The 13,027-nt window shown below is 50.2% G+C and overlaps 3 protein-coding genes across 11 annotated transcripts in view; 2 read left to right on the top strand and 1 right to left on the bottom strand.

The window, feature by feature from the left end:
* The window catches only part of LOC125956082 (trehalase), a 16,193-nt gene extending 15,142 nt beyond the window's left edge, over positions 1 to 1,051 (top strand). For 6 of the 9 annotated variants that reach the window (XM_049687616.1, XM_049687612.1, XM_049687615.1 and 3 more), the window contains 2 exons: positions 321 to 444; positions 942 to 1,051. In XM_049687616.1, coding sequence (XP_049543573.1) covers positions 321 to 444; positions 942 to 969 — 152 coding nt within the window. In that variant the 3' untranslated portion in view covers positions 970 to 1,051. Of the gene's footprint in view, positions 174 to 320; positions 450 to 525; positions 854 to 941 lie in introns of those variants that run through there. The other 3 variants (XM_049687617.1, XM_049687611.1, XR_007469141.1) reach the window with 2 other exon arrangements.
* A 530-nt stretch (positions 1,052 to 1,581) lies between these two features.
* LOC125956111 (uncharacterized) lies at positions 1,582 to 4,939 on the bottom strand. The gene is made up of 5 exons (XM_049687672.1): positions 4,789 to 4,939; positions 3,360 to 4,588; positions 2,502 to 3,284; positions 2,253 to 2,417; positions 1,582 to 2,174 (listed from the first exon to the last, which is right to left on the bottom strand). The coding sequence occupies exons 2-5, from the start codon at positions 3,567 to 3,569 to the stop codon at positions 2,061 to 2,063; spliced, it is 1,272 nt and encodes a 423-aa protein (XP_049543629.1). The 5' UTR covers positions 3,570 to 4,588; positions 4,789 to 4,939; the 3' UTR covers positions 1,582 to 2,060.
* A 1,122-nt stretch (positions 4,940 to 6,061) lies between these two features.
* On the top strand, positions 6,062 to 12,662 carry LOC125956051 (uncharacterized). The gene is made up of 2 exons (XM_049687530.1): positions 6,062 to 6,387; positions 6,449 to 12,662. Exons 1-2 carry the CDS (start codon positions 6,129 to 6,131, stop codon positions 12,571 to 12,573), a joined length of 6,384 nt encoding a protein of 2,127 aa, XP_049543487.1. The 5' UTR covers positions 6,062 to 6,128; the 3' UTR covers positions 12,574 to 12,662.
* Positions 12,663 to 13,027: the final 365 nt, after the last annotated feature.

The following is a 13,027-nucleotide window of genomic DNA, read 5'->3' as shown; positions in this document are numbered from 1 at the left end:
ACTAGAATTTACATCATCGAACCGCTCATTGAACTCATCTGTTTCATCTGTGTAAGTGACTGTGGTATGGGTAAAAGCATCCTCTCGGAAGAGCCCTCCACAAAACGGGCTCTCTCTTCAAAATTATCCTGCATCCTCACCACCCCGATTGGAGCATCACTTTATGAAAACATGTAAGTTATCTTATGTGGATCAAATCATTCGCCCTGTTCCATCCATATCGCTAATCATCTGCATCATGGAAAGCATGTCACGATCGCTGCTAGGCGACACTGTTTTGATCTGATAATTATTCTTTGCCTTGCCGACCATTTAAGCAGCCCATGCAGTACAGCCGACACCGACACCGCCTACTGGGGACAATGGAAACGGAGCGCTGGTAGCGTACTCGGTGAACACCGGCATCATTGCCACGATTATTGCATTCTTTGTGGGAGTTTTTGGGTGAGGTATGTCGAACGGCAAGTTGCCAGCTCCTACACCATAACGATGCTAACGATGCTGTTATATCTGGTATCTTTTCAGCATTCCAACTTGAGTAGCCGAAGCAGCGTAATGTAACGTAATGGCATGAACCGCGAGCAATGTACGGCTGCAGCGGACCGTGTTTGGCCTGCTTTAGACCTGGCGTCGTTGCAAAATGTGATAATCTGAGTTCGTTTGGCATTCCGGAATACCAACCTTACATTCCTGCTACCCGTTTTGTTAAAGAGTATTAAGCGTGTGCGCATGTGTGCTAACAAGTATTTCGTATATTATAACCCCCTGGTGGTCAATGCGCCCCCTTGAGCCACTACTGTTATGTGAGTTTCATTAAAAGCATGAAAGTTGTTGTTGTAATTCCTGTGTTTGACAAATGGCTACTGGGATGAATTGCTAATTGTTTTCTCTCCTTCTATCCCCCTTTTCTCTTTACACTTTCATAATACTTCGCTATTTAGAAGCATTTTTCGACGGTTTTTTCGGTAACTGATAAAATGCTTCCTGTAAGCATCGAAAGCATCCGAAAAATGGTTTTCTTTTGGTATACAATAAACGTACAGTAAAACTGTATCCCTCGATGTTTGCCCATGCAGCTTACTTACTTTGCATACCTTACCAAGGTCGATCCTTCCTCCGTTCGCGGTCTAGCGCTGAAGTCGTCCAGATCGATGTTCCTTTCCATCTCGATTTAAGTCTACCACAGTCTCTCTATCTATCAACAAGGCCTAGGATGACATATTCAGCTCACGTTGTATCGGCTTCGGCCGTCCACGGCTCACTATCCTTCTGTTCAACAAATGATGATCTCGAAAACACGTCCTTTCGAAAGAAATCCTTTCTAGAAAACACGCAAAGGCAAAACCGCTTGTTTCGTTCACTTTGTGCATTCACTCTCGGACCTCGCAGTGCTGGTCAGCAACTGTCTACTATGATCTTAAAAAGGAAAATAAATCCGAAGCTCGATGTCGAAAAAAAAAAGCAGTCTACTACGATGCGTAGTCAATCTCATCTCATACCACTTTGTAGTGTGTATGCTATGAATCCAGTATTTGGTATTTATTCAGTATAACTACTTCCATCGTTTCTCGATCCCGTTTTTTGTGGCATACGGCCATACTCGTTTGGATTTCCATAATGCTTCCGCCGTCTCCACACGTTCCACGGACGGCGTCGGATTTAAGTTTTTTGGCGTTCAAAAAATAATACAAATCATACCTAGCGTATGCGAGCGAGGATAGGTTTAAGGGGGGGCGGGCGGGCGCAAGTTCCGCAGGACCTTGATGTGCCCGCCTTTCCCGTTTTCTAATATCGGACTTTATCGCTGGTTTTTTTTGTCGGTGCGATTGAGAGATTCGTGAAAATGGTCGATTTGGTTCTCTAATGGTGCTGCTGGGAGGGGGACGGGAGGGATCAAAAGATCACTTTCGCCGAGTGAATTATGTACAAATTGAGAGAAGAACATCCCACTTCTTCCGTGAGCGTGGTGTGTATGTGTGTGTGTTCGGTGAGCTGAATGGATTGATCGGTTCCTTTCGTTCCATCATCATCATCGTCGATCGTCCTCTGAATCGGTCCTGCTACTGTATTCTCCGGCAGTAGTAACCGAGCGTTTTGCACTTCTCGCACAGCATCTGCGGATGGACCTTCGATTGATCCGACACATCCAGACCGTCCGGTTTCTCCAGAGGGCGCTACAGACGTCAATGGTGGGTGAGATACAGGTGTGGTGTGATTACGGTTTCAAATTTGGGGCACCCATTACCACTTACCTGCTTGTGCGGGTACACGTTGATGTGACACTTGATGCACTCCTGGCCATGGTTCGCCCACGAATTGCCCGACATCCACTTTCGCTTACACTTGGGACACTTGTACTCGCCGAAGCAGCGCTTCTTGCCCTGGTACGGTGTTTTCCCTTCTGCCTTTGGGCGAGCCTAGCGTGGAAAAAGGGGTAGACGATGACGTCATGAGAACGTGGCACTCAGTATGGCGGTCTGTACAGCTTGGCTGAGCCTTACCTGAGGACAATCGCGTATGTAGTGTCCCTTCTTGAAACACAAATGGCAGAGATAGTTCACCGGAGGCACTTTGCTGTACTTGCTGCCATTCTGTAGTTGCTGCTGTTGTTGCTGTTGCTGCAATGGCGCCGGTGGCGAGTGGATTCCTGGAATCACATTCTGGTGATGGTGATGCGGCGGCAGATGGTGATGATGGTGATGCTGTGGCTCAAAGCCATCGTGGTGAAAGTGCTGACAAGCGAGGTGTGCACTTCCTAACCCGGAAGATACTCCTGAATGCAAATGTTGTTGGTGGTGGTGGTGATAGTACTGCTGCTGCTGATGAGGATGATGCTGCTGTTGCTGCAGGGATGGTCGCGTCAGTGGCAGTTGTGGCTTTGGAGCTGCATGATTAACAATACGAGAGGGTGAAACCGCTCGTCCATAGCTAGCTCCACTTAATGCTGAACCATGATCTCTCGACCTAGTCGGTAGGACACCGTACAGGTGGGAACCGACATGGTTGTTACCGAGGTTGCCCGTATGGCTGCCGAATCCGGTACCGTGGAAACCTCCTCCGTCATTGTATCCTGAGAATAGTCCCAGATCAACGAACTGATCACACAGTTCGGCTAGTTCGTCAGCCAGCAAGGGAGAATCCGAACGATCCTCATCCTCTTCGTCATCCTGCGTGTTACGTTCGTCGTGTCTCGTCGTCGTCGTTGTCGGTGATCTGGCCCTAGCGAGACGCGAATGTATAGACTCCCCTCCAGCCCAGACAGTTGGTGGGAACAGCTTCGAGCTCTAAAAAACACAGACACAGCGCCCTCATGATCATTAACTACCACACATCGACCAACAATCGTTCCTCGACAATACCTGTAAGGAATCGCTCGAAAGTGGATCCAAGTTGGCCAGATAGTACCAGTGCAGGGCCGTGGGAGACGTGCCAAGACTGTCGCCCGAATCGCCCCCACTACCCGCACTACCGGCACTCCCCTGTCTCTGCTGCAGTGCGTCTAGACCCATCCTGCTACCCGCGAAGCCTGGTGTCGCCCGGGAGCTCGCTAGTGTCGCCAGTGTACACATGGAAACGCTCGAAGGCTCGAAGGATTTCAAGGATTCGCGGAAAACTCACTCCAAATAGTGGATACTTTCGATCAAGTGTATCACTTCACCAAACTTCACCAACACCTCCTAGCTACACCTTGCAGCTAAACGTACACTTTCTTTTACGAATATTCGTAGATCACGGCAGATCTTCTGGTTTGAGTTAATGCGTATCACCTTTTGAGTCATACGTTTAACGACACGTATACACACACACACACAAACGCGCGCGCGCGCGTCCCCTTGGCGCACCGGTACACACCGCTACACGCTTGGACCAACCACTTGGACCATTTGGGGAAGAAGCCGCCTGTGTTTGCTGCTGCTGCTGCTACTGCCGTAGTGCGCTGATGAGATGCTGGTAAAAATATCTCGGACTCACTATTTTTAGCCAAAACTGGTGGTGGTCCTGAGTATGAGTATCCCACGGGGGGGTGGGGCTGGTGGGCGGTTTGGGGTTGCCTGACTACACTGTGTTACGGTTACGTTGAAGGTGGAAATTCGTGCGAGGAGTCAAGGCGGTTTGGAGCCAATACCGTTCCACAGCGTGTCCCACGCGTCGTTGCGCCAAGCGCCAGGCAGGTTAAGTTAGGCCACGAATACACTTCCAAGGTGGTATCAGCACCGTGAATCGCGCGACACCATCAACAACATCTACTGTTTGCTCACTTAACACTTTGTTCTAGACCGAAAAACATCACCGCGGTTACTCGGTCACGCCAGAGCCGGCTAAGCGAGAACGGAATGCACTCACAATGGCCGTGGTCGATTCTGTGGTAATCGTGACTCTCCGTTGGCAGGACAGGACTCTTTTCAACGTCGGTGAAGCAAAGAGAACGAGAGCAAGAGAGTCGAATGCAGAGTTTTGCAAGAAATCGTACGACCAGGTAGTATAGAGTCACGATCCAATATGGCGTAAATGGCAAATATTCTTCGGTTGGTTCGCTACGTGCGCTAGGCCAATCGGCACCTCACTCGCCGTACATGGCCTGGTAGTGCTGCAATAACAGAGAAACCGGAAATCATTGTAGCACATTGGAAACACCACACACACGCATCACACCTCATGGTTCCTAGAATAGAATGTAGACCTGTCCCCACACCCGTTCTTGCCTTGACTCCTTGGATCGCACCCAAGAATGTCACGACTCAGATCGGATGGCGAATCGGATCCTCACCGACAAAACAGGCTACTTACCGATTTGGGCACACCCGCTCTCACAGTGTCACCTTTCCAGTGGACACAAACTCGATCAACCCGGTGGTGTGTTGTGGGTCATAAAGAGGTGACACATCAAAATGTGGCCGACGGCAACGACGTTGGTGCGAAACGACCGCAGCGCAAACCGTACCATCGGACAGCAACAGCATAACTAGTCCGTGGTAGTGATGAGCTATTAGCATATTCTACTATTGCGAGCAGCCATCGAAGCATTCGCTCGTTTTGCATCCTCCCGTCTGCGCATCCTCCTTGAGCTGCGTGAGTTTTCTCGATCACAAGCGGTGCGCAAGGGAGCGAGAGTTTTCCACGGTGACCACGACGGCAGAGAGAACGCAACTCTAGTATGCGCGAGCGATGGCCGTGTGTCGTGTGTGTACACTTTCATGGGACCGCCGTAGACCGCCGTAGAATGTACAACACATGTTGGCTGTTTTGGCTCTGTTTATCTGTTGTCTCGTCTCGTCTGCTGTCGCGTCTGAGTCGCGCCTCCCGCTGTTCGTTTGGATAGCCGTACGGAGTTCATATCGACTCCCGGATTTAGCAACTCCACAAATATTATGGTTTTCTCGGAATCGTGGAGTAATAGCTCTGTACAGCATGATTCTTGGGAGTTTGTGCAGTATATACCAATGATGATGTTCAGAATACTATTCGATTTGGAACCTAATCTTTCCACTTTATTAAATCTTTACCGGGGGTTTTAATTAAATTCACTGACGAGTGATCTTGACCTGCCACAGAAAATCCTTCCACCGTTCACGGTTCGAGGTTTTCAACAGTTTATATTCAGGAGTTAATGTCGATACCGTCGCTCCATTTCGATTAAGATTAATGCGGTGTATGGGCTTCTCCATCACATATACGAGGTGAAATGTGCTTCTGAGAATCCGTTTCTTCGCTTAACATTAAACAGTTTAAAAAAAATACCTAAAATAAAGATAAAATAGAGTACCAGAAAAGCAAATGCACATTCGTGGAATGTATCACGTTACCAACTAACGCATAGGTTACTACGTCTTATTGGTAACTACGGTAATTTTGTGTGCAGCTATCATGGCTTACTAACAAACATGAATCAATTTTTCGATTTTCTCCGAACACGTGATGGTAACGGACGTTTTAAAAAATCCCCGCGAACTAGATGTAGTTCCAAATTGACACGCCGCGGCGCTGCGGTTTGTTTACAGCTTTTGACAGTTCCCAAAACACGTTTTTTGGCCGGCGCGGATGCGGCCTCTTTTTCAAAAAGTCCGTGTAAAATCCGCGATAAAACTCCCATTTATCAGTGAAATTTGTCCGCAATAAACCTGGGCAAGATGACGACAAAGGCAGCGAAGCGTAAGCAGAGCACCATCCAGAACGGAAGTGCGGATGGGGAGAAAAAGCAGAGGCAAACCAACACCAGCGATCCCGCGAGCAACGAGGAAAACCCGGATAATCCGGCACCGGTGGCGGTGAAACGGAAAAAGGCGTCAGAATCAGAGACCCAAGAAGATGTACAGGATCCATCGCAGGACATTGAATACGTGAAAAACTTCCGACAAAAGCTGAAGTCCGGAGTTGTAGCCATGGATGGTAAGTAAGGGAGAACCGCGTTTCGTGGACCGCGTGTTAAGAACCCCCTCTACCTTTTCAGCGATCCGGCACTTTATCCAGCAATCGCACGCAAATCCGGGCTACATCACGGAGTACATTCGCACGGGTGGTACGTTGAAGAATCTGATGGAAGTCCTGGCTGTTTGCGATCCGGAAAAGCTGAACGATATTGCGGATCTGTTTCATCTGCTGCACTTGTTACTGATCGAAGCGGCCAACTACGATGGCACACAGGCGACACTGGCAGCAAAATGTGCCAAGAGTATCATGAGCGACTACAAACCGGTCATAGTGAAGGTACTGCGCGATCGCGGCGAACACTCGCTCACCTGCAAAGCGGCCGGCTTTCGAATACTGAAGGCGGTGCTGCTGGTAGATGCGGCCACTTACGGAAAGGAGATCTTGCGCCAGATGGATGTAGTGATGCCCGAACTGGAAATGCATAAATGTCGTGAAACGGCATCATCAGCCACATCCGGCGGTAGTGCGGAATCACTGCGCACCGTGTTTATCGATTTCAACCTGGCCTTCCTCATCGACACACCGACCGAGATCGTGCGGTTGTGGCTCTCCCGTGTCCACCTGGTCCATTCGCTTACCACCAATCTGGTGTTCGATCAGGGAGAGAACGTTGCATTGGTGATGAAAAGCTTGCGCCAGTACGTGCTCGAGTGTCCGGCCGTCGATAAGTATCTCTACAGAACCGTGTTCACAACCGACGTGCTGAAGGCGCTCGTCAACGTCTACGAATGGGTCGGCCCCGACAAGGAGGTCCCAAAGGAACAGCTAAAGCAAGCGATCTTTGATGCGACGGAAGAGGTCGTACTACCGCTGCTGACTTCGAGGCGCTACTTCTTAGTACCACACTCGATCGATGTCAACCGTGCCAGCCACCGACACAAGCATATACTACTCGCCCTGAAAAACTCACAGCTACATGATCACCAGCGGCGTCTGGTGATGCGATTGTTCGAATCGTGTCCCGAGGTACTACCGGCGGTGCTGGAAAATTTTGGTTCGCTGCTGAAAACGAAGAAGGAAGGAAACCGTGGGCTCGTGTTAGACATTTTGTGTCTACACAAACCGGAAGAAATTGTGGCCGGATTTGAAGCCGGCATCACGGCCAAACTGGTGTCGCACTTTATCGTCAAGAGTACGCTGCCGCGCACGGTACTGGAGTACGTTGGAGTGGCCATGGGTAGCCATAAGCACAATATCCCGTTCTGCTTGCAGTTCCTGTGCACCATGATCACACGTTGCGAGCAGTATCTACAGGCCATCCAGAACCGCCGAATACTGGATCAGTTCGACATGAAGAAGATCAAGTTTGATGTGATCAATCAGATACTGGCGCTCTTCCCCAGCATCGATCGCATTATGACAGCGATGGCAACGCATCGAGATGATCGCTCGGTACAGCGCACAAACGTTGCTCTCGAGCACGCCATGGACATACTGCTCGTCTGCATTCGATCGTTCCCGGCGTACATTGAAAGCTCTTCATTCATTACAACGTACCGTGACATCCTGAAGCCGGCCTATCGTACACCGTCGATGGAACACTTTTACCTGAACTACGAATTCAAAGCCATCAAGGTGGTGATCGCACTGGAACCGCAGAGTGTCTCGTTCGGATCGAAGCTGTTCCCCTCGGTGCTGAAGCTCGTCGCTAAAGTGTATCTAAACGGTAGCAAGGAGATGCAGCGTGAAGCAACGGAACTGCTGCTCGCATTGTTCCGCAATACAACACTCTTCGGCCATCGGGGTACTGAGGTGGAGTTTTGGTTTCAGGCTCTGTACGACACGGACGCCACGTTGGTACCGGAGCTGGTGAACTATCTGGCACAAGCCACACGGCAGGCAAGTGCCCAGCTCAGCCAACAGTCTGCATCAGCCTCTCAGGCCGACCATTCGCTGATCGATGAAGCTTTCATCGAATCGGAAGGCATCCGGAAAGCCGATCTTGACATGTTGTTCGCCCGTGTCGAACAAGAGGACGAACAGCAGCAGGACCCAGGCCAGGAAACGACGATGGTGACCATCCCAAATGAAATGACCACCGAAAACACCCAACTAGAGCTACCGGTGGCCGACAATTTCTTCATGTACATGTTCCACAAGGATCGCAAACACCCGGCACAGTTCCAGCGATATCTGGACGCAGTACTGCTGCGTTACTTCCACTATCTTCCCCATCCAGAAATCGTGCAAAGAGCATTGCGCACGGTAGCGGAAGATAAGCAAACAACAACGTCGTCTTCATTAGTAAAGTACATCCACAAGTGGATGACAGGAAAGGAACGCGCGCTCGATGAGGATTGGGGTGTTCTTAGCAAACTCAGCGCCGCCCTCCTTGGAAAGGATAAAACGTTGAAGCTCGATCCACAAGATGCCAACCAGTGGCGCAACATACGAGGTGAACTAATACATCTTCTTCATGAAACGATCTTTTGTCTCTCCCGTTGGATCTCGGCCGGTAACCTCACGCAACAGCACCTCGATGTGGCCTCCCACTACACGAACCGTCTGCTCGATGCACTGCTGACCGAAGGAACACTCTCCGAGAGTGACACTAACGAGCTGATGAGTTCACTGTTTCTTCAGCGTCCGGTTTTGTTCCAACAGTTCACCATCATCGTACAGGATGCGAATCAACGGGCGAGCAAAGTGGAAACCACTCACCGTTTAGTGACGAGCTTCGTGTACGAGTTGATGCAACGGCTTCAGCATTTGCCTAGCTTCGATCGTGGTACAACACTCTATTCGAACAAGATCGTCACCGAGCTGATCCGGACCTCTACGAAACAAGTCTCGCAAGAGGATGATGCGGCCAGCACAACCCTGGACGGGGCACTTGTCGAGAAATTACTCGGTATTTTCGAACTCAACGAACGACACTGTGTAACACTGCTCAAGCACTACGCTCTGCTGCCCGTTCGAGCGTTCCTGCAACCCAAAACGAACGAGCGTACATACCACTACCAGCAGCTGTGTCTTGCACTGGAAAAGCTAGCCAACGTCGGTGGTACGCGAGGAGGATATCATCTTACGGAACAAACGGTTCGTGGCCTAGTGCGTCTGTACATGGAATGTGTCCGATCATCCGACAGTGAAGCGAAAGGACTGGAAGAGCTCGAGACAGCGCTCCATGCTTATCTGTCCACCTTTACCCACAGCATCGCGCAAGTGGATGTGCAACTGTTTGAGGTAGTTTTCGAAAATCGTCAACGAGTTACAAAGTCTCTAGTGAAACTGGCCACCTTTCTACTATCACGGGATTCTCGCTTCGATGCACCACTGCTCGAGCTGATAGGCAAGCACACGAGCAAAAAGGAACTCGTCTACCCACTGCTCAACGTAGCCTTCCGTCGATCGGTGCTCTCAGCGGCCAGCTTGGAGCAAGACAACAAGCTTCGTCCGCTCGTATCGAAGCTGTATGCTGAATTCAAGGGTGGTATCCAGAAGATGCTCGAAAAACCGCACAAAGCGGCCGTCATCTATCGTGAGAACACGATCGCCAACGAAACGCTGGTCCGCCTGTGTATGCCCCGGAACGAGTGTGTGGATTTTGCCCGCAAAAAGCTACGCATCGAAGCTGTTGAACCGTTCCAGCTGAAGGTACTGATGGAGATTTATGGCAGTGCACTGATCGCACTGAAGGATGATGCCAACTCACAGACGATGGTCTATGGGAACGTGTTCGGCGTGCTGCTGCAATGCTTCGAAGTGCTCTTCCGTTCGGTGTCCTCGGCCGAGTACTTTCTCCGGCAGGAAGCATCGATCGAGAAGCTGAACGAACTCGTGCTGGCCCTCTACGAATGGAGCAAGCAATCCAAACGCCACAAAGCGCTCCAGGAGATGAGCTTCGGGAGCGTCACGACTAGTGCCAACTGGAATACGTTCTGTAAAACGTGCCTCAAGCTGGGCATCGATATGCCCCGTAGTCCACTGAACTCACGGCGCTACGACGATCGTCTGCACGTGCTGCCGAAGCTGATGGGTGTGCTGGTTGATCTGTTCTACGCGAATGATGCAACGGAGCAGCTGGAGGATATTGAGCGGTACTACGATTGGGCGCTCTCTCACACAAATTTCCTCCGTGTGTTACTCACACAGTACGAATACAGCCCAAAGACGTACCTAGTGTATCTGCTTCTTATACTGGCACGTAAAAACCCGAACGTTGTGAACCGAAAACATGTTCCGTTGCTACTAGGAGCATACGGTGCCACTCTGACCGACACGAATCGTTACATCCTCGCACTGATCCAACACTACGAACAGTCCGGTGTGGAGATGCACGAATTTCGACCGTTCCTGTGGGGCGAAACGGCCATTAAGCACTTTTCACTTGAATCGAACACTGGTACTGCGAACGAGGATCAGCAACAACAGCAGCAGCAGCAACAGCAACGGTCGGCTAATGGACGAAAACCGGCGCCACAAAGAGGTACTTTCCGCATTAACAATATGGAAGTGTTTTCGTTACTGTCGAAGGACAAGATAGCGGCCACGATTCAAAATTTCCCCGTTTGGCGGCGGCTCGATGCCAGTGCTCAACTGCCGGAGCTCAACTTTGATAACATCCTATCATCGATCATCGAATCTGCGGCACTTCCCGTTGGCCACCAGCCCGTGAATGCAGTGGAACGCTACGTAGAGCTAGGGCAGCGTAAGCAGCGACGGGAACTACTGGAAACGTTGACCCTTAAATCGGAACTACGATCGACGATCTACGATCCCGCTTTCCTCATCCCAATGCTGGGCTATCTGTTTTCACCGGAGAATCCCGATATGCTCAATCTGGCCGGTCGAATCGGTGCCCTATCGCTGCCCTTCCTCTGTCTAGCGAACAGTGACGAGCGGATGAGGCTCGCTGCCGGCAGCGTGATCTTACGCATTCGAGCACACCTGGAGCAGACGCGCCGCTTCATCGATTCCAAGTTTTGGCTTCATCTCTTCGGTGCCGTCCAGCGTGGGCTGGCGGGGGTGAAGGTGCATAAGCCGAAGGAGAAGAAAAAGGACACGGCCAAAGCTGAACCACTCCCGAAAACACCCTTCCTTTCGACGATCTTCATCGCCGAAACGATCAACCTGCTGCCGGATGTGCTAAGCCCACTCCACGGTCCAATGACCCGCTACATCATCCACCGGGAGGCGTTCGATTTCCGTGCCATTCCAAACTTTATGGCGCTGTTCCACAGTGCGGACGTGAAACACAATGTGCAGCGCTCGTTCATACTGGAGACGATCTTTCACGGTATCAAAACGCACGAGGACTTTGGTGTACTGCGTGCCTCACCGATCATACGGGTGATGTTGAACTTCTACGCCTCATCGCTGTCGAACCGGGAGCTTAACATTCTCATCCTCAACTCACTGAACGCGCTGACCAAGATACCGAAATCGTGCGAGGTGCTCGTCAATGCGTTCGGTTTTCTGTCGTGGCTTCACGAAAAGATCGATACACTCGAAAGCTTCGAGTTCGATACGATCGAAGCGTTTCTGGGGATGCTCAACAACTGCTGGTACTCGATACAGATCATCGCCGAGCTCGCCGGCAAGAGGGATCCTTCCACGCGTGGAAAGAACCCGAAGAAGCACAGCGCAACGAGCGCCAGTGAACAGCGACGTGCGGCCATATCCTTCCATCGGAGTGTGCTAGTGGCAACACTCAAGTTCCTGCCGCTACTCTCGACGCGCAGTTCCAGTAAGACGTTACTACGGTTCCTGCATCTACTCGATCGCACGACTAGTACGCGCTTTGCCTTCCCACGATTGCTGGCACTCGTCGGTGAGCCAGTGCTGCGACAGATGATGGAATATTTTGAGAAAATGTTCGCCGATCATCTTTGGTGTGTTCGCTACGTGAGACAGTGTGGTACGACGGGCTGTGACGATGATGCGACGATCGCACGGAAGCTTGTGGACGCTGGTACCGATCGAACGACGGTCGCGATAGTGGTTAGCCTCAGAAGGTTCGTTATCCGTTGGCAGCACTATCAGAAGACGGAATCGACGCAGCAAGCGATGGAAGTAGACGAAGAGATGGAGGATCAGGGAGAGGTTAAAGCAGGACAAGGCGACGATCGCGAAGCGCAGAACGCTGGTGTTCAATCAGGGTCATCTGACTCGGAGTCAGACGATGACGAGGATGAGGAATGAAGGAAGAATAGAAGCAGGAGCTTATGATTTACTATTTTGTTAAGAATAAACAAAAATGTATAGGCCTTAATCAAACAAATAAACCTTTTCTTTACTCTGTTGAAATATGTGTTATAGTTTGCAGTTCTAGCGATAATTTGTTTTATGATTCCGAAATAAGGATCTTGGAGTAAACGTAAATTATTACAAAGAACGTAAGTTATTAGAAAGAAACCATTGCAGCGAAACATATTTAGCCCTTAGTTTGATGCGTAATTCATTATAATTGGTATCACAAAAAGGCAAAGATCTTCTGTGTGTTTCTTTTGGTTGGAGACTTCAACGCAAAGCGATGAACCCGCACTTATCGCATAATCTTACGAAAACGGATTCGTATCTCAGGTCTTTGAATCTTGTGAGGGCTTAAAAACTCAATATCCTGGTAAAGAACTATAGCTATAATCAATTACTTCAG

Source organism: Anopheles darlingi, chromosome 3 (genome assembly GCF_943734745.1).
Source record: "Anopheles darlingi chromosome 3, idAnoDarlMG_H_01, whole genome shotgun sequence".
In the NCBI taxonomy this organism is placed as follows: Eukaryota; Metazoa; Arthropoda; class Insecta; order Diptera; family Culicidae; genus Anopheles; species Anopheles darlingi.
Note: the sequence above shows the minus strand (reverse complement) of the source record. Positions and strands in the feature narration are given on the sequence as shown.